Raw genomic sequence first — 22,563 nt, forward strand, 5'->3', positions numbered from 1 at the left:
TCACAGGCTATATACGTTTTCTTTGTTACCTCTTCCTCCTCCTCATCCCCCTTCTCTTTCCTCTCCTCCTCCTCCTTTTAAAAGCATTGTTAGCTCAGAGCCATACAAAAACTGGTGTGCGCAGTGCTTATCAAATGGTATTGTGCATACAAATACCTGATGAAGAGAGGGGAATCTTGGTAAAATGCAGATTCAGATCTGAGATATGTGGGTTGGGGCCTGAGATCCTCGATTTCTAATGTGCCTTCGGATCATGCTTCTGTTGCTAGTCGAGGGGCTCACACTTTAGATTCCCGAAATGTTGAGGTTGAGCTGCTTCATGGCACTTCATGTGACAAACAACCCCCCTCCCCCTTACTGTTCTGTTCTCAGTCCCCAGTGAGTTTTGCTGACAACCCAGCTTTGATTTTTGACCAAATAATGGAGTTGTTTTAGCCAATAACACAGAATACCCATTAGTTTAGTGCTCCTTGGTAATCTTAAAGGCCCACCCTCTTTGGGAATGTGATGAAAGCTACACCCTCCACCCCACACCACCACTGCTGCCTCCGCTTTACACAATATTACTCGTTTCCACACAGTTTTAAAGAATCGGAAGACTTATGCATTGAGTCCATCTTAAAGACCACTGCTATTGTTATGTAATGTTTGAATTTAAGAAAGCTCAGAATTAATGCCCAAATTTGTAATAACATCGTAAAACTTAGATTGTAGCTGTATTTTTGTATATCTATGTCTATCTTTCTAATCTATTTTTCTCTCTCTGTCTCTAATCTATCTGGCTGGCGAGACCGTTACAGTTCACTTTATGTCCTAATGATCTATTGCAGGCCTAATGATTTCATTAGAACCTAAAATTATAAATGAAGAAAATAACATTAACTGTTGTTAGGAGTGAGGACAAATTGTTACACACCTTTTATTAAACTTGTTCACAGTGCTCTTTTATCTATCAATTTTTAAAAATTGCTTGAGATATAATTCATATTCCACAAAATTCACCCAAAGCATACAATATAATAATCTTTATGCACAGAATAATGCAACCATTACCATAATTAATTTTAGAATATGTTCATCATCCCTAAAGAAATCCCATCCCCATTGGCAGCACTTTCCCAGACCACCTTCATTCCTCACTTCCATACCCCAGCCCTAGGCAAGCATTAATCTGCATTTTACGTCCATGGATTTCCTACTGTGGACATTTCATATGAATGGAATCATATAATATATGGTCCATTGCAACTAGCTTTTTCATCTATGTTGCAGTATATATTATTAATACATCATGTTTAAGGCTGAATAATATTCCATTATATAGATATGGCACATTTTATTTATCCATTCATCATGGACATTTGTTTTGTTGATTCATTCTGTGTTATCCATTCAGTTGGTAGACATTTGGGTTGTTTCTACTTTTTTGGCTATTGTGAATAATATTGCTATGAATATTCATGAGTGAGTTTTGTGTGGATGTATGGTTTCATTTTGGGGTGATATATATCTAGGAGTGAAATTGCTGGGTCATATGGTAACTACATGTTTGACATTTTGAGGAACTTCCAGATTGTTTTCCAAAGTGACTGTACGATTTAAATTCACACTAGCAATGGATGAGGTTTTCAGTTTTTCCACACCCTTGACAATACTTGTTATTTTACATTGCTTTGATTATATACGTCCTAGTGGGTGTGAAGTTTATTTCATTGTAGTTTTGTTTTGCATTTATCTAATAGCTAATGATGTTGAATATCTCTTTATGTGGTTATCGCTATTTGTCTAACTTCTTTGTCAAGTTTGTCTACTTATTTTAATCCTTTGCCTATATTAAAATTTGATTATATTTTTATTGAGCTATGAGTTCTTTGTATGTTCTAGATATAAATCCATTGTTAGGTATATGACTTGCATATTTTTTTCTCATTCTCTGGGTAGTATTCTTTCAAGCAAAAGTATTTAAAAATTTTATAACATCCAGTTTATCTTTTTTCTTCTGTTGCTTGTGCTTTTGGTATCATATCCAAGAAGCCATCACCTAACTCAAAATCATAAAAACTTGCCTCTATAATTTCTTGTAATCATTTCATAGTTTATATATTTAGGTTTTAGATGTTCTTTGATGTTTTTATTAAAGTAGGAGTAAAATTACTAGATGAGTATCCTGACATGACAGTACTATAATCTCTAGGTAACATAGTTTACATATATTGTAATGATAAATGAGTAAAATTCTTTGTGTGCTCATTGGACATACTGGATTTTAAATCTTATTGATAAATAGCTTAACTATTTTGTCACTTTTTCTTTTATAAATCAATTATTTTATGTTTTATTTAATAAGTATTAGTGTATTTCAGGTCTTATTCAGCCCTTATCCAGGCCTACTGCCTAATAAGTTAGGGAACAAGTTGATATAGTAAATAGCACCCTAGTAGCATGGATGATTTACTTGCTTGCTTGTTTTTGCAGTAGGGAGAATGTAGGTCACTGTGCATAGGGAGATTAAAGGAGAACAAAGAGGCTATCTAAACAGATGATTGTAACCTACTATATGCCTGTTACATGAAAAGTGACATAAAACTCTTGATGTATTTTAGGATCAGAGTCGATGGCTATATATCCAGACATTTACATTGAGAATATGTTTCTGATTTGCAAGCTACTTATATTCAGCCACTCATATTTAAAAACTTTGGGGTCTTTCTTGATTATGAATTTAAAAATTCCTTGTTACTTTTATAGTCTGTAAATTCCTCATTGCTTTAAGACCTGGTACTCATGCTCTATAACCTTTATTATTGTGATGTATACTGTAATTACCTATCTAGATGCTTTGGATCTCTTCAGTTTTTAAAAAAAATTTCTGACCTGTGGACCATAAATTACTCTTTTGCTTTAGATATCTAACACTTGTATACATTCTTTTTTGGTCTAATGTGATTAAAAAAAAATAGTCAGCAACTTTTGATAGTTAATCCTCTTCAAATAAAAAAATTCATTTAAGACTGAATTAAATTCCCTTTAATACATTAAAATATGTATTTTCAATTAATATTGAGCGTGAACTGAGGTAACATTGAGAAGTAAATATTACTGCTATCTGTTGAAGAAAAATGTGCTCATATTAGGTGATTGGTTGGAAAGTCTTATATAAGAGCAAACTTTTAAGAAGTGCTTATCTATATAATCATTATGTCCCCATATATGGTGATTCCTCTCAGCATCTCCTTTTTATTTACTTGGAGCAGCTGGTAGAACATTTTCATGAATAATGGTAATTGACACCATATAAAAGAAAAATATCAACAGATCCTTCTCTTCCTATTTCTTTTCTTTTCTCCTTTTTTTTTTTTTTTTTTTGACGGAATTTTACTCTTGTCACTTAGGCTGGATTGCGGTGGCACTATCTTGGCTCACTGCAACTTCTGCTTCCTGGGTTCAAGCGATTCTCCTGCCTCAGCTTCCCGAGTTGCTGGGATTATAGGCATCCACCACCATGCCCAGCTAAGTTTTTCCATTTTTAGTAGAGATGAGGTTTCGCCATGTTGGGCAGGCTGTTCTCAAACTCCTGACTTCGGGTGATCTACCCGCCTCGGCTGCCCAAAATGCTGGGATTGCAGGTGTGGGCCACCGTGCCCGGCCTCTCTTCTTATTTCTTACGCCCCTTATGGCCCCACTTGTATTTCATTCACAGGGAAGTCATTGGTACAATCTCTCTTTCTTTGTACTGTATATGGTGATATACCAAATTCTGTCAAGCATTTCGATATGGTGTATTTTTCCTTCTTCTTTTCTACCTAAACCATCACTTCCCAAGGTCAGGTTCTTTTTATGTTTCTCTTGAACTATTTAAGTAAATTGCAACTGTCTTCATGTCTCCATTGCTATCCTTTATTGATAATGCAGACTAAAACTATCTTTCAATTATACAGATAGTCATGTCACTACTCCCTTAAGAATCTGGGAGCATGTAGAATAACAGTCACACTCTTCTGAGCACGGTACAAAGCCCGTTGTCTCAGGCTCCCAGGCTGCCTCAAACCTTTTCCTGCCATATCAGCTGCCTTCCTGATTATGAAACGTACCATGCACATAACTCTCATTTCTTTGTCTTTTTGCTGATGGTATCTCTTGACATGATGCTTTTTTCTTTTAGTTGTCATTTTTCATTCTTTACAGCTCCATCTAAATATAATTTTTTGGGGGGAAGAGATGTCTTATTATGCCTAATTTAGGGTTAACTTTTAATTTTTTTTCTTTCTGCCTATAGTGCATTTCTTATATACCTCTATGCAGCATATTACATTTTAACATATGGATTTATACTTGAGCTCTTCAGTCAAACACACCTGAGTTCAAAAGCCTGCCTCTACTGCTTGCTTCATCTACATTTCTGGGCAACTGACATCATTTACTAAGCTTTTGCCTCATCTGCTAAATGCAGATAATATTTGTACATAATTTGCAGGTCTCTTTTTGCGTTAGTCTGATAACACATTGGCAGCACATTATCTATGTGTGTCTTCTAGGTGCCTGCTTACGTGACTTTCTTCCTCAGTATATAACAAGCAATCTGAGGACGGGAAATTAGTGTTACTCATCTTAGTACCCATGCTGATCCCAGAAGAACAAGAAAGTCTCTTGTCCTCTTTTACTTCTGCTTGTCATGATTCATGGAACACATTAAACCTAAGTCCTTTGAGTTAACATATTAATTTATTGGTAAATTGCCCCATTCTACAACGGAGTTGAGATGACTTCTGAGATGTATACACAAAACGAAACATAAAATACTATTCAATTGAATAATTGAAGAGTTTAATTTCACCATCAGGAACCTCAGTGAAACGGAAGGTTGAGATAAGGCAATGTTAAAGCTTGCCTTTATTTGTCCTGTTTTGCAGGATCGCGTCTTCGCCAGGAAGACTTCCCCCCGCGGATTGTGGAGCACCCTTCTGATGTCATCGTCTCGAAGGGAGAGCCCACGACTCTCAACTGTAAGGCGGAGGGCCGGCCAACGCCCACCATTGAGTGGTACAAGGATGGGGAGCGAGTGGAGACTGACAAGGACGATCCCCGGTCCCACAGGATGCTTCTGCCCAGCGGATCCTTATTCTTCTTGCGCATCGTGCATGGGCGCAGAAGTAAACCTGATGAAGGAAGCTACGTTTGTGTTGCAAGGAACTATCTTGGTGAAGCAGTGAGTCGAAATGCATCTCTGGAAGTGGCATGTAAGTGAACATAGTGAACCTCATATGCACATTTACTTTTACTTATTTCAAGTAAGTTTCGATGTGTTCCCATAGATGCTAAAACCTAAAGAATCAATCAACACATTGCATGATTTTACTTGGTCTTCTTCAAAGTCTGGTCAAGATAATATCAAGCCAGGGTGTTGTAGTCAATTTGTTTATGTGAAATCAAGATGGCCAATATGTTATTATAAGAAAACACAGAGGCAATGAGGCTGTTCATACTTAAGATTTGAATTATTAATGAAAGACATAATCAGGTATTAAAATTGGCTATGTTAAAATGAAAAGTTGATGTGTAGCATGACACCAAATACAAGGCATACATTCAATATCGTACCTATGTCTGTTATCAATTTATATGTAAGTAATTATTGATAAACACACCCTGCCACACACATATAAATATATACATTAACTTCGAAATCCAACTTTTATCAGCAACATTAAAAAGAGCCTATTCTTTTATTCTGTAGATTATACCTACTCTTCCAATTCAGGAATTATTACCTTAGGTGTGGCTAGGAGAATACCCCAACAATAACAGCAGTTATACTTTATTTATTTACTTATTCACTTAACGCTCATCGAAGACGAGATCTGCCGTCTGCGCGAACAGAATGTTCATATATAGGAGGGTTTCTCACTTCTACTCAATCTTGGTAATCAAAATAGCTAAGGACTTGCCTTACTGTTGCTGTTTTTATATATTTATTTCCTCATCACATAGCGCAAATAGCAGTGGTAAATCAAGATATCAATGTTTTCCATCGGTTTAAACATTGACTCCGTAACTTCATGGATGATTTTCTAGACAAAAGTAAAAATAGGATAGTGTTTTTTTCCTAATTTGTAACTGAGGGTTTGGGGTTATAATGTAAACAATACCATAAAAGTTTGACATTAAGTTATCTGTTTTGAGGAAAGATTTTACCTAGAATAAATTGTGAATAAGATGCCAACAATTCCTGTAATCTCAGCACTTTGGGAGGCCGAGGTGCGGGAATCACGAGCTCAGGAGATCGAGACGATCCTGGTCAACACGGTGAAACCCCGTCTCTACTAAAAATACAAAAATTACCTCGGCGTGGTGGCGGCGCCTGTGGTCCCAGCTCCTCGGGAGGCGGAGGCAGGAGAATGGCGGGAACCCGGGGGGCGGAGCTTGCAGGGAGTCAAGATGGCGCCGCTCACTCCAGCCTGGGCCACACAGCGAGACTCCGTCTCAAAGAAAAAAAAAAGGCAACAATTATGCCTTAAAATCTTTGCACTCTTAAGCTTCCTTGTTGTCATGTACATCTTCAAAGATAAGATAATTGGGAGATTTCAGGATGCTGGAGTCTTATGTATATAGCTATATATATTTTCTCCTAAATAATAGCTCATGGACCCATGTCTTTCTTTTGGTAAACAAAATTGTACTTTTTTTTTTTTTTTTGAGACGGAGTCCCCCGCTGTCACCCAGGCTGGAGTGCAATGGCGTGACCTCGGCTCACTGCAACCTCTGCCTCGCAGGCTTAAGCAATTCTTCTGTCTCAGCCTCCCAAGTAGCTGGGATCACGGGCACCGCGCCCAGCTAAGTTTTGTATTTTCAGTAGGGACAGGGTTTCACCCTGCTGCCCAGGCTGGTCTTGAACTCCTGACCTCAGGTGATCCACTCGCCTACAATTTCTTATGCAACTATTCCAATGATGTTTTTCGTTCTCAGCCATCTACTTCTGAGTTATAGTTTCTGCTAAGAAATCTGGAACCCACAGATTCTGGAAATGTTTAACTCCAATAGGAAAAGACTAGGAGAATCCTAAGATCCATATTTTTTATTTTTTGTGAAGTGCCTTGAGATACGAGCATGAGGACTTTAGCTAACAGTGGGATTTTGTACTGGCCACCAAATAGTTTTATTTTTATAAAATAATACTTCAAAAAGCCCTTAAATTAAATGCAGTTTAATGAAATTTGAAATACACACAAATTCAAGAATGCAAATATCCATACCTGTTCCATTTTTATTTTGAAATATCTAATTTTGGAAACTTTTCAAACGTATTGAAATACTTCAATACCAAATTTTATTGATTTTTACTCCAACAGACCCTTTTATGGTGAATATGATTGGCATTATTCTCCATTTTCAAGATAAAGAAAATGATGCCCCAAAAGTTTAGGTGACCAAGATTCAGACAATAAATTAATGGGGTTGCTAGACCAGGACCTGAATCTTCTAATTTTTATTTTTAGGGAATTGTGTCATATTTGAAGAAACACTCTAAATGAAATCTGTTCTTTTTTAAATACATAAAAATTAAGAAATTTTAGTTTTTCAGAATTTTAAAAATTTTATCTACTCAGCAGCAAATAACCTGTTTAAATCCTTAACCAAATTTTACTTTTCAAAATTAAAGTATATAAAATTGACCAGTCATTTTATTGTTTCATCTAAAAGAATTGCTTTCTTTTCTAATTGCATCATTAATAATGAATCAAACTGTTTTAGTGGGAATATTTTAAACCATGTTTTTGTGTGTGTGTAATGTGACAGTAATTTTTTTTTATTTTGAGATAGGTGAACTTTAAGAAATACTTGAATTACTCATGACCTAGAGAGGAAAACAAGAAGGCTTGCAAATTGGATTAGGTAGTGAATAAAATTCCTTTTTCTAATGCCATGTCAACAGTTCATTCCATTTGAGGCATCACAAGGTCAAATAATATTCATTTGTATGTTGCTCATCTCTTTCCATTAGCTCATCAGTCTTCTATCTTTCCTTATGTATTTCATAAAACATATTAATATGGAAATTTGGGTCAAAGCATTGTGATTTTTCAGTACCTATTGGTAACTAATGTGTATTTTTATAAAATGACAGAGGAACAGCTGTAGAGGAACAACTCCAGATTATGTTAAATTGGCCTTCATATTTTAGAAAACTCAACATAAATACTCATTGTGGTACATTCACTTAGTTTATTAATGGAAGGCGGATATCCACTGATAGAGGTGTTAAGGAATAGCAATGAAGACACATTCCAATGTGTTCTCAAAGAACTCACATTCTAGCTGAGATGACAAACATGTAAATAAAGAGTTACTAAACTAAATAGACATACAATAAAGCCTTTATAAAGTCATGTAAAAAATACTATGCAAATCCAGAGGGAAGATATGTAATTATTTCTAGATAGGTAAGTTTAAGAAATGATTCTAAGAGGGTACATTATTTTAGTTGTGATTTAAGGTCATGTAAGAATGTCCCAGGTGGAAATTGAAGTGAAAGACCATCCTGGTAGAAAGAATGGAAGCTTAAATGAACACTGCGTATTCGGAGAACTGCCAGGTGTCTGGATATGAGGTTGGGGGCAGAGTAAATTGGAAAGGTAGGCATGTGCTAAACTATTTTGTTATGAGAATAGAGAATCTTTGAAAGAGAATTGAAGATTGCATTAAAGGTATGATGATTGAAGTCAGAGAGGCGTTAAGTAACTGTCAGATAATTCAGAAAAGAGTTGATGCTAGATTCTGAACTGAACATAGCAGTGAAGATTGAAAGGAGGAAACAGTGGGAAACATATTTAGGAATTATAAACTCTGTGACATTGTGATCATTTTGGAGGAGTAGGGGATGATTACTAGATTTGTTTTGTTTTGTTTTGTTTTGTTTTGTTTTTTGGCTGAATGACTGGCTATATGGTGCTACCATCCATAGAGGCGGAGGGTAGGTAAGGGAGAACTAACTCTAGGGAACAGAACAGTATGGTAAACTTTAGCTGTGTTGTTTGACATACCAAGGAAACAGTAAGCTTAAAATATCTCAAGTTTCATTAAAGAAACAGCTTCTGGAGTTGAGGGGAGAGGTCTTTCCGAGATAGGTGTGGAAGCCACAAAAGTATATAGAAGTGGATGTGATTGCCAGGCAGCCTGTGTTCAGGGCGCAGTTAATAAGAGCTGAGTCCAATCTCAGTGCTCAGAACAGCAACATTTAGTGGTGGTCAAGGCAAGAAATGCTCATGCAAAAGGGTCAGGCTCAGTAAAACTATCAGAGTGATAGAATATAGGCAGTGAAGTGGCAAGAATAACCAAGGAATACTTTAAAAAATACTGAAAGTGTGGTCGCGTCTGATGGTTCACACCTGTAATCCCAGCACTTTGGGAGGCCGAAGTGGGTGGATCACTTGAGGCCAGGAATTTGAGACCAGCCTGGCCAACATGGTGAAACCCTGACTCTACTAAAAATACAAAACTTATCCAGGTGTGGTGGCGGGTGCCTGTAATCCCAAGTACTCAGGAGGCTGAGGCGGGGGGATCACTTGAACCTAGGAGGCAGAGGTGGCAGTGAGCTGGGATTGTACCACTTCTCTCCAGACTGGGTGACAGAGCGAGACTCTATCTCAAGCAAACAAGCAAACAAACAAACAAACAAACCACAAGAGTACTAAAAGTGGTTGACACAATGCAAATCCCAAATGATGGTCAAATAAACAGTACCTGTGGGCTCTAGTGATGGGGACAGAGCACAACAGCTGAAGAGTGACTACTGGTGGGATGGAAGTAGCACATGCTGCCAGTTCTTTCCTAGAATGTAGTTCTGAATGGAGCATGGAAAATTAGAGCAGGGTACCTCAACCTCTGCATTACTGACATTTAGGATCAAAATTTATTCAGTGTATGTGTTTGGGGTGGGGGGGGTGGATTGTGCTCTGCATTGTAAGATGTTTAGACATACCTCTGGCGTTCACGAGATGCCAGTGGGATCCTCCCTAACCCTGTTGAGACAAACAGTGTGTCTCTAGATATTGGAAATATTCCCAGGAGAGAAAGTCAGTTGAGAACCACTGACCTAGATGTACCTAAGTAGTCAAGAGTGTATTGATACGTAGGACATAAACATGTGACAACTTTTATTATAAAATGATTATTGATAAAAAATATGGATTAAAAAAATATTTTTGCTTCACATTAGTTGTCATTTTTAATTTCAAAAATGTTGGATTCTACTATGATATGAAATGTGGAATTGTATTGATAACCATCTGTCTTGACTGGTTTTTTGGAAGTCAGCCAGTTCTTTACCATATTGTATTCATTTTGATGTTTGTTTGTTTTCCTTTAATACATGCTTCAGCTTTATGTTCTGGAACAACACAGCAGAGGGGAAAAAATTCAGGACCAATCATTGCAATGGAATCACCTCAAATTTGCTTTTATTTTTTTCTTAGTTTGCAAAAAAAAAAACACAAAAAAACAAAAAAACAGCTATCCAGAAAGTGTTTTTTGAGTCACTTGACCTCAAGAATAATCTCTAGGCAAAAATTGTTTTTTAAATAGTTGATAACGGTTGCAGAGTTGATAAGAAAGAGGCCTGGTACTCAGAAATCTAATACGTAGTTTTCCAGTGGGACCACCAAGACAGCCATGGTGTAGCTGGTACAGATAGAGTTTCAGTTCTGAACCCTTGTGCTCCCTGTTTATGGAGCAGAAGGAGCACAGGGGGTCCTCACAGAGATCGTAGCTGCCTGTGATGCAGCCTGAGTCAGTGGCAGCCTCTAGAGATGGCAGCTGTAGCCCCAGGTGGCAAATATATGACAGCAGCTTGATCTATCGACCAGGGTAAGAGCAGGTTCTGGCCTAAATGAAAATTCATGAAAAATTGATGAAGTCCCCAGATTATTTTTTCCGTTTCCTTTTCTCAGCACTGTGCCAGTGCAGAGAGTGGAGATTACATGAGGTGCTGAACACTTTAGTGGCAAGGAGGTGGTGGTTCAAAGGTCAGGGGTCACATAGAAACCGATCTTTTTTTTTCTTTTTTCTTACTGCTAAAGCAAAACACAGGGAACTTTTCAGATTAGCTGTGATTTACCTTTGCTTTGATAAATAAAATGACTACATGCTCAAAAGTTGGCTTTTGATGCAGTTACAAGAGAACAGATGTGATTCATAATTCAAACGTGGAACTGGAAATAGATTGAATTCCATGACTTTAGGATGATGTTTTTTCTTTCTCTTTCTTTTATTTTTTGTCTTCTGTATCAAGGCTCATGCTGTATGAAAGTCATTTAGAGAAGAAAAAGGTCTTGCATTATTTATAGGTCACGGATTGCAGGAATAGCAAAGCTGTGGAACACTGTACAATCATAATGCTCCTGTTTGCTTTAAATCAAAAATTAAATTGATGGTTTATCTGTATAAAGAAGAGAGGTTACAGAAGTAGACTGACTTTAGTATGAGAGGACACAGGTGGCATTAAAAATGAAGACAACGTAAATAGCTTCCTTGATATCCTCAAGTTAATAAATGTAAATTTTTGTTTTTTATTTTATTTTGGCTGTCAATGAATCTTATCTAGGCAAAATACCTTTATACATCATAAAGACACAAGATAAATTAAATTGCAAAAAGACTAATCCATAGAGAGCTTTTCAAAAAAATGCTTAATTGAGATATATTTAACATACCATATCATTTACTCTTTTAATATATACAAATCAGTGTTTTTGGCATATTCACAGGATTGTGCAATGAACACTATAATCAAATTTAGAACATTTTCATCAATCCTACAATGAACTCTATACCCATTAGCACTCAGTTCCCATTCCTACACCCTCTCACCCCAGCCCTAAGTAAAAGCTAATCTAATTTCTGTAGCTATACATTTTCCTATTCTGGACAATTCGCATGTTGGAATGATACAATATATTGTCTTGTGTGAGTATAATAGCATCTTTTCCTTAGCATTAATGTTTTCAAGGATCGTGTTTGTTGTAGCATGTATCAGTACTTTATTTTTTATTATTGCTGAATAATATTTCATGTTATCAACATACCACTTTTTATTTATCCATTCATCATATGATAGACATTTATGTTACTCCCACTTTTTATCTACTATGATCAATGCTGCTATGGAAATTTTTGTACACATTTTTGTGTGCACATATGGTTTCGTTTGGGTATTCTCTTAAGTTTATGCCTAAGAGTAGGACTGTGGAGTTATATGGTAACTCTGTTTAACTTTTTGAGGAATTTATATGTAATTATTATTAAGTGTAGATTCAATGATATTTATTGGTGCATTGAAGTAACTGTATCCAACTCCCCTCTCAGTATGAAACACAGTCATAAAACATTTCTAGCGTTTAATAAATATTATTGTATGGCTGTTATGTTAGATTTTCTGTGTCGTATTTCCATAATTTCAGGTAAGATTCGACTATTTAAAAATATAGAACGATTAACCATATGGAAACAGCAGATGGCCACAAAGTTCCTAATAAATCCTTGTGTAACTTCTACTAGACTGTTTTCACTTTGCTCCCAATTAAGTTGGAAAATCTTGCTATTTGAATCTTCACTTCATTTTCTGTTCTGTTTGTATTTGTTCTAAAAACTGGCAATTTGTCTTCTCAGAAGCTGACATTACCTTTCCTGAGAATAACTGACAGTACTTTTCTCATTATCGGGTTACTTTCTCTTCCAAATATACTGAGGTTTTTTTCTTTTACTTGTCAGGTTCAGACTAAGAAATTAGTGAATGATTATACGAGAAGTCTAAGAGTGGGAAAACAAAGAACTATTATTCTGTAGCTTTCTTAAAACAAATAAGCATACAAACAAACATATCAACTTAAATTCAAACTCCATGGCAATGAGTTGGACTGGAACTAATATTTACAGGTGTGGACCAAAAAGAATATAGGAGCAACTTTTTTTTGTTGTTGTAATTTTCTCCATTTGCATTTCCACAAATGTCAGGTGAGATTTCAGATATTTCTGGTGGTGGTGGTGGGTGGTAGGGGAGGATACTTAACTGAAAAATGCTCCCTAGCTCAAGGTACTTCACCTAATAATGTGAGTGTGTTATTTGGGCTGTTTTGTGAGTGTGCCTTTTAATTTTGTCATACTCCATCAAATACTTCAAGTGCAGTCTCTCCTTTGATCTTCACAAATGAAGGTGTGAAATTGCTACACCTGGGGAACATGTTTGAATTTGTGATCTGTTTAAGTATGTACAATGCTGTATTTTGATACGAGGTTTCTTTCTGTTGATTGAATTAACTGTATTCAGACTCTCTCTCAACAAGTCTCAAGTTGCCATTCACTGACAATTAGCCTGAATTAACTCTGACTTCAGGGAAAGCATATAAATGAAGTGAAGTCATCATGTCCTCTACTTTTCAAAAGTTTATTCCCATAAACAGTATAATTCTGAGTATGAGCCTGAGGTCTTCAGTCATATAGATCCTATCCATCAAATGAAAAGGAAACATATTCATAGTGATACTAAGAGTTAAGGAGACAAAATATGTTGAGGTCCGCTCTGGTTTTCAACCCCAGAAACCCTTTTTATATAAAGTTAAGAAAAATAATTTAGGGTTTTGAATTTATTTGTTGTTGTAATTTTTTTTTTTTTTTTTTTTTTTTGTGATGGAGTCTCGCTCAGTCACCCATACTGGAGTGCAGTGGTGCGATCTCAGTTTACTGCAGCCTCTGCCTCCCAGGTTCAAGCGATTCTTCTACCACAGTCTCCCAAGTAGCTGAGACTACAGGAGGTGCCACCACACCTGGCTCATTTTTGTATTTTTAATAGAGATAGGATTTTGCCATGTTGCCCAGGCTGATCTTGAACTCTTGGCCTCAAGCAATCCTCCCGCATTGGCCTCCCAAAGTGGTGGGATTACAGGTGTGAGCCACTGCGCCCGGCCTCTTACTACAAATTTTTAATTTATTAAATTTCAGCTGGTGTGTAGATGCAAGTTGATTTTACTGAAAATGTATGTAGGTTGACATTATGCTTAGGAATTACAATTTCGTGCAGTAGCTCATGCGCTTTAATCCCAGAATTTGTGTTTTGGCGGAATACAGATTTCCAATTTCCCCTCTTTAGATTGTATTTGTTTCTGATAATTATAAAGTGCATCTTTTAATTCTGAAACACCCCCAACAAGGTTTCTATAATTACTTAAGGCAAGTTACACTTGTTTTAAGCATAAGTCAGTATATATGATAAGGTCTTTACAGAAGTATAGAAGTAAAAACGATAGGTGAAGCTTTGTTTAACTCTGAATGTTTTTTCTTTATAGATGTTTCCGACAGTCTATGATTTAACTGCTGATGGATGAGGTTCGATAGTATTAAGATATTCTCTCCACTATATACCATTAGAATTGGTTTTTCCTCTCAGGAGATTTTCAAAAACAATTCTCAACCACCCATTTCTGAATTACAAATACTTATACATTTCTGTCAATTAGACATTCATCCACTTTTTGTCAATGTCTCCCAAGAAATACTCTATGAAAGCGTGACTGAGCCCCAGGTTGGGATGGTTCTGTAAGCTATTTGAGGTTTTCTAGCACAGTCCTCCTTTGTCTACTAAGACATTAGTAGTTTAATATCTCTGGATGTCTTAGTCTGTTCAAGCTACTGCAAGAAAATACCAGAAATTGTGTAGCTTTTCAGGAAAATAAATTTATTTCTCATTGTTCCGGAGCCTGTAAGCCTGGGCTGAGAGAGCCAGCATTGTTGGGTTTTGTGAGGCCCCACCTCCCGGTTCATAGATGGTGTCCTCACAAGGTGAAAAGGCACTCATCCCATGTAGAAGAGTGCTGTCTCATGACCTAATCATCTTCCAAAGGCTCCACCTTCAGTGACATCACTGTGAGGGATGATATTTCAACATACGAATTTTGGGGGAATAGAAACATTCTGACTACAGCTCTGGCCCTTGGCGAGAACCCAGGCAAGGATTGTAAGAGAGGCAGGTGTTTGGATGCAGTGACAGACGGGGCCTGGAAATTGAGCTTAAATTAACGCCCAAGTAGAGAAAAGGCTCTTCTTTATCACCTCTATTGGCAGCCCTACACATTAGTCGGTTCCTCATCTGAGAAGTTAACCAACTGAGAATTAAAAATAATTTTTAAAAACCAACAAAAATACACCAACAAGAAATATTACAAATCGTATGGTATAGCATCTATTTGCATAGCATTTACACAGTATTAGGTATTATAAGTGATTAAGAGATGATTTAATATATACAGGAAGAGGTGCATAGCTATATGCAAATACTATGTCATTTTATGAAGTGGACTTGAGCATTCAGTGGTTTTGGTATCTGCAGGGGTCTTGGGACCAGTCTTCTCTGGATACCAAGGGACGAATGTACCTCTTTCTGAGAGTCAGGCCATTTGCTAGTTAATGCAAGTATAAAGGCAATCATCACATTTTTTGTGTGATTATCTAACATTTAAGTCTGAACCAAGATTTTGGAATAAACATCACAGTGTCTATATATGGAAATAAAATGTAACTATTTTTTCCATGACATGAGGTGTATTTGATATAAACTATTTTATATAAATTTGCCTGCCTCATTTTCTTTCTTCTTGCTTTCTTTGCTTATTCAAACTGAACAAGTACATTATACATATATACATATATGTATATATGTGTGTGCATATAAACATACACTTTTTTTTCCTTAACATGAGGTATATTTGATATAAATCATTTTATATAAATTCACCTGCCTCTTTTTCCTTCTTCTTGCTTTCTTTGCTTATTCATATTGAATGCGTATATTATACATATATGTGTGTATCTGTGTTTATATATATACATATATACACACATGCATACGTATATATATTTGTATATATGATATGATATTAGAAATGTGATCCCACTCACTGTGTTGCCAAGGCTGGTCTGGAACTCCTGGCCTTGTGTGACCCTCCTACCTTGGCCTCACGAAGTGCTAGGATTACAGGTATGCGCTATCAGGGCCAGAGAATATTTTCTCTTAAATCAGTTTTTAAATGTCTTTATTGGGTTTCCTAATCGTTAAGATTAAAATGGGGTTCAAGAGCACCTCAGTGGTGCTGGGCTGTATATGAGGAGTCTGAGTTGCCTCATCAGGTGACGGTGAACATTCCACCGTAGTGATGTAGGATGGGGGCCTTCAGACCGGGCAGACTGCAGGAGTGAGGAGCGGCCACAAGTTGCTTCTAGGTGAATCTGAATGAAAGATGGACTTAGAAAACTGGAAAGAAGTATAAAAGCAAAACCCTGAGGTTGTGCTTGGCCAGATTTCAAGCGCAAATAATACATTAGCTTAATTGGGGAGTGGATGTAGGGTAGTAGAGGGAGATAATTTAAATAGCTGGTAGAAATTAGTAATGACTAAACGAATTGATGAGCTTTCATGTTATCCTAGAACCCAAGGGAGCCCCATTTGATGTGAGCTTGTTATTTGGAAGTGAGGTTTGTGAAAGGAGACATGTTATTTGGAAGTGAGGTTTGTGAAGGGAGCCTACGAGTGTGGAGGGAGGAGATCTACTATACATAGTTCAGGTATAGTAGGATGAGGGTTAAGTGGATTAATTAAGTTGAGAATAGGAAAAGAGGAGATAAAATGTTAAAAAAATGTGGATAGGAATTTAAAAAATGAATCTGTAGTTCAAGGGAGGATTTAAATTTAGTTTGCTAGAGTTTTGTACAGTACCTTCTACTGATCGGTACTCACCTAGGTGTTACAGATACTTAGAACAAGCTTTGTTCAATAGGTATAGAGTTTCAGTTGGCAAGATGAAAACATTCTAGAGATCTATTGTGCAACAATGTGAATATACTTAACGCTACTGAACCGTACACTTAAAAATGACTAAGATGGTGTGTTTTATGTTATGTGGTTTTTTTGCCACAACTAAAACATGAAAATATTAACAAAACAAACCACCACCACAACAAAAACCAAGGCATGGCTCTTGCCATCAGAGAACACTCAATAGGACGGCCTTGAATGTGGTAAGTGGGAGAGTGAGGGAGGAGGAACTGCTGTGCTGTGAAATAGAGGAGAAGTAGGCCAACTCCGCAAGAGAATGTGAAACAGGTGAAATGATTTCGCTAGAGAGAAAATAATAATAATCTCTGGTGCTTGCTAAGGGCCAGGCTTATTTCTGTGTTTCACACGTATGGCTTATTCAATTCTCAAAACAACTCTAAAATTTGGGTACTATTATTTTCTCTCTCTTGTACTTGAGGTACACAGAAAGGAGAGTTGGGATTCGAACTCTGGCGGCCTGGCTCTCAAGCCTGCTTTCTTAATTACTATGCTAACCATCCTCATTGATTTACTTGAACAAGCAAACAAAATCATTTGACACTTAAAAGGGTCATTAGCATTTTCTTAGGTATTTTACCCAGAAACAGTTATTCAATTGTATAAATACAATGATGACCCCTGGAATAGGTGAAGTCAAAGAGCAGCATTTTGGCGCTTCAATTCTGTGATTCATGGGATATTACGGAAAGAAACAACAGAAAGAGTAATCTTTTCTATTTTTTTATTTAGTTACATATTGACATTTGAGAGCTCATTAGTTTATTCAAGTAATTTGATTTTCTCTCTACAGTTCCTAGTTGTCAAATATTAGTATCAAGAAAATCCATCACTTTCAGTTCTTATTGACATGTTTGCAGGCCAAAGCAGCTTGGAGATTAAGAATCCAATTTATAAGACAAGTCATCTATCATTTAATATCCAAAGATAACTTGACTAAGTTTTATAGAAAAAGAAATATGATAATAGCAATGATATCTTACTACTTTAGGATAATTTCTGGAGTTTTTTGAGTCGTTAACATATTTATATGCATTATTTCACTGCTATATATATTTGTAGACATTTGCTGACTTCAATAGTTTCTAAGTTCAATATATAGTATTAACATTGGTCTATTTGACTTTCAAATTACTCTTTTATATTTATATATATATACATACATATATATATATATATGAATCAAAGGAGGAAGTATAGCCTTTTCAACCGATGATGCTGGTGGAATTAAATATCCATAGACAAAAATAAAAAACAGAACCCTGACTTAAACCTTATGAATTATGCAAAAATCTGAAATGGATCATACAGTTAAATGTAAGGCATAAGACTATATATATATAAATGTAAATATAAGTATATACACACACATACACATATACATATATATATATAGAGAGAGAGAGAGAGAGTCTCACTCTGTCACTCAGGCTGGAGTGCAGTGGTGTGATCACAGCTCACTGCAGCCTTGACTTCCCAGACTGAGTGATCCTTCTGCCTCAGCCTTCCCAGTAGCTTGTACTACAGGCATGCGTCACTAAGCCCAGCCAATTTTTGTACTTTTCATGGAGATGGGGTTGTGCCCTCTTGCCCAGGCTGGTCTCAAACTTCTGAGCTCAAGCTATCCAACTGCCTTGGTCTCCCACAGTGCTGGAACTACAGGTGTGAGCCATTGCGCCTGACTTAAAACTATAAAATATTTAGAAAATAACGAAGGAGAAAATCCTTTGTGTCTAGAATTTGGTGAAGAGTAAAACATTAACCAAAAGATAAAATTAATAAATTTGACTTTATTAAAATTAAAACTTTAATTCTCTTAAAGATCTTGTTTATGGAAAAAAAAAGACAAGCTACATACAGGGAGAACCACATATCTGAAAAAAGCATATCTAGAATTTATAAAGATATATCAAAATTCAACATTAAATAAAACTAATAAGCTGATGTCTTTTTTATTTTAAAATAAGTATACACAGGAAGTATGTCTACTACTAGAGATACTAGTAGTATCTCTCTTAGTTCCCGTGAATCTATACTTATTACAAAATAAAATATTAAAATTACTTGTCAAGCTATCTTAAGTAGACATTAATAATATACATAAAATGAATTTGAAACTGAATAGTTCTTTGGAAAGCTTTTGAATGTTTTTTCTTAAACATTGATGAATTCATATTTTTAAGTGTCCATGATCTGTTAAGAATCTTACTCAAATTCATGTCTTTACTGTTTTAAATTTATAAATTTAACTTGTGGTACATTCTATATACAGTTTCGTGAATTTATCTTCATATCTTTGGTTTTTGTTCCATCATGGTTTTTTAGTTTAAGGATAGATTTTATTTCACTTTCTTTGTTAGGGGAAGGGAAAGAAAAGAGGGGAATGGTTATTCATGGGAGTTCGGCAAGAATGCCCACAACATGAATAGAGTGCATTACGTAGCTGGCACGGAGTCCCTACTTTAGGTTAATAAAGAGATGCAGTTTATCTTGATTCGTTGCTGCTAAAATTATGCATGGATTATTGTTAATATTTCTACGTACCTGTTTAAATTCACCATTACAACTGAAATGTCACTAAAAGAGAAAGATTGGCCAGGCGCGGTGGCTCCCGCCTGTCATCCCAGCACTTTGGGAGGCCGGGGTGGGCGGGTCCCCTGAGTCAGGCGTTCAGGACCAGCCCGGGCAGCCCGGTCAAACCCATCTCTTCGAAACAATACGGTAATTGGCCGGTGCAGGGCGCAGCTGCGGCGCCGACTGGCGGGGAGGAGCCCGGGAGGGTGGGAGGAGCCCGGGCAGGCGGGGAGGAGCCCGGGCAGGCGGGGAGGAGCCCGGGCAGGCGGGGAGGAGCCCGGGAGGCGGAGGTTGCCGGGAGCCGAGGTCGCCGCATTCCAGCCTCGGTGACAGAGCGAGACGCGGTCTCGGAAAAAAAGGAGAAAGATCAAGGAATTTTTTGGCGCGGGCGGGAGGGCCGGAGTCTCGCCTTGTGGCCCAGGCTGGAGTGAGGTGGTGCGGTCGCGGCTCCCTGCAGCCTCCGCCTCCCAGACTCGAGCGCGGCTCCGGCCTCACCCTCGGGAGGAGCTGGGACCACAGGCGCCGCCACACGCCCGGCTGGTGTTGGTGTTTTTAGTGGAGACGGGGCTTCGCCGGGTGAGCCAGGCTGGTCTCGAACTGCTGATGTCGGCCGGCCCGCCCGCCTCGGCCTCCCAAAGTGCTGGGATTCCGGGCGGGAGCCACCGCGCCCTGCCGAGAAAGATCAAGGATTTCAGACTGTCACAAGAAGGAAAAGCTGAAGGAATCGGAGTTACTGATCCAGGAGCATTAAAGGCATCAGTAGATCCTATCGTTCCTACCCAGCACATCAAGAACTATTATGCCAAAGAGAGAATACATTTATTCTATCTAACCTCAGCACTTTGGGAGGCCGAGGCGGGCGGATCACGAGGTCAGGAGATCGAGACCATCCTGGCTAACATGGTGAAACCCCGTCTCTACTAAAAAATACAAAAAACTAGCCGGGCGAGGTGGCGGCGCCTGTAGTCCCAGCTCCTCGGGAGGCTGAGGCAGGAGAATGGCGTGAACCCGGGAGGCAGAGCTTGCAGTGAGCTGAGATCCGGCCATTGCACTCCAGCCTGGGCGACAGAGCGAGACTCCGTCTCAAAAAAAAAAAAAAAAAAAAAAAAGGATCAGTGGATAAAAGCTGCAGCTTTTGCCTCAGTGGACCGTACAGTGATCATGCCATATGTGTTTTTTTTTTTTCCTGGGATCTTAAAGAACTGTGGGCAAGCCAAAACAGCAACATGTTGGGGTCAGAAATAAAACTAAAAAGTTGCATAAAATATGTTTTGGTTTAGCTTTGCTTACATTTTTCCTCAAAGGAAAACTGAATCTCCAGGATAATGAAACAAGGTAACAAGACAGTTCTGACGCACTTTCAGTTGCAAAATAATTCTCTGCACTTTCCTGTACACAAGGAATTCGATAAAGTAGAAATAATTTTCTTAAATTCAGCTAATTTTCTTAAATTCAATTCGATAAAGTAGAAATAATTTTCTTAAATTATCACACTGTTTTGAAAAGTCCTTGAAAAAGTCCTATTTGTGCATACATCTTACACATCTTATTTCAAAATCCATTGAGATTGTAAGCAATTAAATCAATTGCTTTTTGTAGGCCAACCCCTCATTTATAACATGTAATTCCCCAGGACCCGCATGTCCAGATTCAAGAACAGCTTGATAGAAAGACTGATTTATTTTTATTTTCTTCCTGGGTCTGCTTTGAATAGTCTTAAAAGAAGGAGGAAAATGCTGTGTTTAATATTCATATAGGATTTTCTAATAAAAGCAGCTTCTCTCAAAAACCTGTTAAGAAGGACTACCTACAAAGGAGTCAACTTGTGAAATCCTTCCTAAGTATTTATTTGGTTCTTGGGGATTGATGGATAAGCTGATGGAGTCTAATCTTCAAATGTGTATGTCATTAATAGAGATGTAAGAATCTCAATTTGCTTTGTCTTTTCCTTTCCTGACACATTATAAGGAAAAGCTTTACTAATGAAGTACCCAATGGTAATAACCCATTATATGCTAGAATCTCTCTTTCTATCAGATGACATGCAAATGAACTGTTCTATTTCTGTGGAGAAAGAGAGACAAGGAGTGGTCTAGTTAATCATACTTGAGGACTGCCATAGTTGTCTTCTGGGAAATATTCTCATGATTCATTCTTATTTAAGGGTCCTCACCCTATGCATAAGAAAATCTCCCATTCATTCCATTTGGGGTTGACGTTAATTATAGGGGCATTAATGGACACTTTCTCATAAGAAATGAATGTAGGATTAAATCAGAAAATAATAAGGCAACCTTTAGATGAATCAGGTCACGATAGAACTAAATACGGAGAAGCTGGCAGGTTGGAGGAACTTTAGAGGTCATCAGTCCCTTTGTTGTTTAGATCTAGAAACTGAGTCCTGGAGAAGTGAAATGACTTAATTGAAGTCCCAGCTGATGAGAGGCAGGCGTGAGATGACAAAGTAGCGTCTTGCGTCAGGTAGCAATGTAGAGAAAAGATAGTTCTGGGAATTTAAGAGACCGTGTTCTGACCATTTTCTCCTATTAACTACTCTTGTAATTTTGGGCAAACCTTTGACCTTCTCTGGGTCTGTTTTCTTAAATCTAAGGTGAGACTGGACTAAGCATTTGCCCTCTGGAAAGGGGGACTCTACGGGAGCTCCTGGAGGAGATTGGTGTGTGCTTATTATTCCAACTAAGTTCATTGGGAAAAAGATCTGTTCTGCAGTTTGACAGAATTACTTTACTTACATGTGTGGTATTTTTATATTTTATTAAAGTACTAAAACTAATACAATGTTTGTTATTAGTTTATTAGTTTTTATTAGTTTATTAGTTTATTAAATGATCTAACGTATCATTTATATTTTGTTTTCAAAATTGAAGACACCAGCCTTGGATATCATATAAATTTAGTAGCACTTTTAAACTAACCTTTTCCCTAAGCAATGAAAAGACATTTTTCTTACTCTGGAAAATATTTTACTTTATTTTTATAGCATTTCTTTATGGGTCCTATAGTTGACAACAAGTAATTGATAATATTGCTGGTAAAATGAGGCATTTCCTTAATCTTACATGTCTTGAGAAATTAGCTGTTCATGTATCCATCTC

At 37.3% G+C, this 22,563-nt stretch overlaps 1 protein-coding gene across 10 annotated transcripts in view; it reads left to right on the forward strand.

Moving 5' to 3' along the window:
• ROBO2 (roundabout guidance receptor 2) overlaps positions 1-22,563 on the forward strand; it is a 1,759,746-nt gene that overhangs the window by 1,212,909 nt on the left and 524,274 nt on the right. For all 10 annotated transcript variants that reach the window (XM_073009644.1, XM_073009645.1, XM_073009647.1 and 7 more), the window contains one exon: positions 4,911-5,237. In XM_073009644.1, coding sequence (XP_072865745.1) covers positions 4,911-5,237 — 327 coding nt within the window. The remainder of the gene's footprint in view (positions 1-4,910; positions 5,238-22,563) is intronic.

The sequence above is a fragment of the Chlorocebus sabaeus genome, chromosome 22 (genome assembly GCF_047675955.1).
Source record: "Chlorocebus sabaeus isolate Y175 chromosome 22, mChlSab1.0.hap1, whole genome shotgun sequence".
NCBI classification, from domain to species: domain Eukaryota; kingdom Metazoa; phylum Chordata; class Mammalia; order Primates; family Cercopithecidae; genus Chlorocebus; species Chlorocebus sabaeus.